Raw genomic sequence first — 3,515 nt, forward strand, 5'->3', positions numbered from 1 at the left:
TTTCTAACACTGTATGAGCCTGTTTACTGCAATTGTAAAGGAATGTGTGATTGACCTTTGGATTCAAAGAAACATGTTAGGTGGTGGTCACGCGAGGCTTAGTGGTCACTAAGCCTCGACCAATTCTGACATGTGCAGGGATGGTGCACAGGCTACATCGGGTAGAGAGAGGAAGACGTGAGCGTTGAAGCTCACCGGCATAGTTTTGTAGCTATTCCTTTTTAGGTATAGTGACACTACTAAGGAGGTCAAAAGCCGCCGCCGCAAAGCCGTTGTCAGAGCTTGTCGTGAAAACTAAGCCATGGCATGACCATGTCCTTATCTTAAAAGTTTGCATATTTATAGAAGCTACGTGCTCTCTCTCTCTCTCTCTCTCTCTCTCTCACACACACACACACACACACACACACACACACACACACTTTATTTGGGGTCAATAGAAACGTTTTATAGGTGGAATTCCCTCTTACAAACTTAACTTTTCCTTGGCAAAGTAACTTTATTAAGTGGTTGAGCTTTTGGAGTCATCTACTTTTTGTAAATGACACAGGGGACAAGAACTCCAATCGTTGAGGAGAGTGTCAAATGGCTTGGAGGGCCCCAATATCTTCTTGATGGAATGGAATTATTTGAAGGGGGCTTTGTGCATGGGATAATACCTAATCAATGCTCTTCAATCAACCATCTAGGAAGAATGTTTTGAAGCGCTTTATTTAGCTGTTTTCTCTTTCACTTATGTGCAGAAGCATCAACGATGGTGATTTGCAATTTGTCACCACATGGGTGAAAGCCAAGTTTGTGTGTGTGTTTGAATGCGCGCGTGCATGCACGCGCACGTGCGTGCGTGCGTGTGTGTGTGTGTGTGTGTGTGAGAGAGAGAGAGAGAGAGAGAGAGAGAGAGAGAGAGTGTGAGTTTTTTCTCAAATTTTTGTGGAAATTCTCCTTTTTCCCTTGCACCTAAATGGCATTCTTGAATCCTCAAGCTGCACAATGGCTTCCAAGAGAATAGCTCAATGCCTACCTTTTTCAAGGCACTAGAAAATCTCTAGGAGGGCTTCATGGAGAGGCTTACGAGTTCTATCGTCGGAAACCCTTTCCTCTCACTCTCCCCATGAGTCTAGTATGAAGTCCATGAAGTCAGCTTGAAAGTTGATTATAGATAGTAAGTAGCTCTCACTTAAGTACTTACTTATAGAGAACCCCTAAGTTTGAGTGGGATTTGAGGGGTTACCAAAACCTTAGCAAGTTCTACCTTAATTCAGCAAAATAAAGGAGACAAGCTCCTTACTTGAGATAACCAACAGGCCAACCACAAAAGCGAAAACCTTCAAGAACATAAATCCATAAAATTCCCATTGCCATGAGCATAGCATTAATCCCTTTATACCAAGATCCATAGTAAAATCCTTAAAGAACAAAATTCATAAAATTCCATTGCCATGAGAATCATAGTTAAATCTCGTTTAATTACTTGAAGATCTTGAAATTTACCATTCTGACCTTTACAAAATTGGATGACAATGTATCTAAAGTTCTAGAAAACTATGTGGAGATCAAGCATACAATATCGGTAGCAAGGATCGTGTACTAGGGCGATGCTCGGCGAGTGGGTTGATCAAATTGCATCTTGAATAAATCACAAAACTCTACTTCACATGAGGAAGGAAAGAGAGTCAAGAGAAGTGAGTGTAGGATCGACCTTGTCGAACAACTTTACAAAAGTAAGCAACAAGAGCCATGAGAGAAAGCGGAAAGCTTTTCAAATCTCTCTATTACATAAGGGAGCAAGAGCCAATAGATGGTGTATCTTGGTGAGAGTAAGGGTTATGGTAGTAGAAGCCATGGGTTTGGTAAGGGGCACAAACATTGCAAGTGCATGCACTATGTGTGTAGGGAGGAGCATAAGTGTGTGTGATATGCTCGATAGGTGGTGTAGTATAGTGGCTATAGTAGTAGTTATTAGCATAAGGGTTATAGTAGTAGGGTTGGAGTGCGCCTGGCTCAAGGGGTGGTGGTGCGTCCTCCACCCAATAGTCTGCACCCTTGCGAGATTTCCTCACTTTCCTGAGAACCTCACATCTGTCCACCAATCCCTTCACCACCACCTTTTGTAGCTCCCGGTCTATGCTCACCGTGTGAACTCCTGCTTACATCAAGCTAATTTGACACACACACACTCTCTCTCTCTCTCTCTCTCTCTCTCTCTCACACACACACACACACACACACACACACACACACACATACACACACATGCTTGCTCTGGCTGTAGTTACCTTCTATGTTGTATAAAGCTCTTTTGATTCGGCGCTCACATCCTGGGCAATCCATGGCCACGCGCAGCTCCACCACCTGATTTTCGACCACAAGATTTGATGGTGCGTTCTCTCTCTCTCTCTCTCTCTCTCTCTCTCTCTCTCTCACACACACACACACACACACACACACACACACTTTTTTTTTGGGTCCAACTTCAAGGAGACTCATTCTTGTTTAGCAAAAAATTCCACTCGGCAAATAGCAAAATTTGTCCTGCATAGATGACGTAAAGCTAACTTTGTGTAGCTTTGCCAAAATTGCATGGAATCAGCCTAAGCTTTCCCCTTGCGCAATTTTGCCAGCTCTCGCTTGACAATAGAGCTCCTCTTGATCCTTGCCACCATGACTATTTGCACGCTTCTTTTTGCACAATTAGTTTCCAATGACGACGACGAGCTTGCCACAGCTGGGGCCATAATTTACCATGGCTACGCGCCCAATCTCTGAAAGGCATTTTCGCAGTCTCACGGAGGGAGCAACTCGATTCGCGACAGGCACCAAAAAGAGAGACACACACACACACACACACACAGACACACACACACACACAAGCAGGGTTAGCTAGTGTTATAGCGGAGTGTGTCTCTCTCTCTCTCTCTCTCTCTCTCTCTCTCTCTCTCTCTCTCTCTCTCTCAAACATGCATGCACATACACAAAATGTACTTCCGGCACTCGAGCTGGTTCTATCGACATGCTGGGGAAAGGGTTGAGCGCCTAAGGATTCCTCAGGTGGGAGTGCTGCTCTCTCTCACTCACTCACTCTCTCTCTCTCTCTCTCACTCACACACACACACACACACACCCCAACTTGCCTCTTCCATCACTCGAGTCGAATGAAGAAAAACGCTTTCTGTTGCTGCCTAGCGTTTGAGCATTGCAAAGCTACAAGTACAAAAGAGAGAGATGGTTGGGCTTCTTGTAGGCTTAGCTTTCCTTGCACGCTCAATCATCCACCTCTACCATTAAACCAACACACACACACCCCCCCCCCCCCCCCCCCCAAAAAAAAAAAAATAAACCCCAAAAAACAAAAAACACACACACACACATTCATTGCTCCTTTTTCACACCTTTTGGACGGGATCCTTGCCATCATGACCATAAGAGCTTTTTTAAAACCTACTGGGCTACCTCCATTAATTTGTACTTGTAATGCAAATAAGCTTGGCCACCACCACACTTGAATTTATTGAGAC

At 44.3% G+C, this 3,515-nt stretch overlaps 1 protein-coding gene across 1 annotated transcript; it reads right to left on the minus strand.

Moving 5' to 3' along the window:
* Positions 1–1,253: 1,253 nt before the first annotated feature.
* On the minus strand, positions 1,254–3,291 carry LOC147437614 (heavy metal-associated isoprenylated plant protein 45-like). Its single transcript, XM_086485974.1, has 4 exons — positions 3,132–3,291; positions 2,277–2,352; positions 2,073–2,143; positions 1,254–1,325 (listed from the first exon to the last, which is right to left on the minus strand). The coding sequence occupies exons 1-4, from the start codon at positions 3,138–3,140 to the stop codon at positions 1,254–1,256; spliced, it is 228 nt and encodes a 75-aa protein (XP_086342100.1). The 5' UTR covers positions 3,141–3,291.
* Between the last annotated feature and the right edge of the window lie 224 nt (positions 3,292–3,515).

This window comes from Adiantum capillus-veneris, chromosome 17 (genome assembly GCF_014529385.1).
Source record: "Adiantum capillus-veneris isolate H3 chromosome 17, ASM1452938v2, whole genome shotgun sequence".
Classification (NCBI taxonomy): domain Eukaryota; kingdom Viridiplantae; phylum Streptophyta; class Polypodiopsida; order Polypodiales; family Pteridaceae; genus Adiantum; species Adiantum capillus-veneris.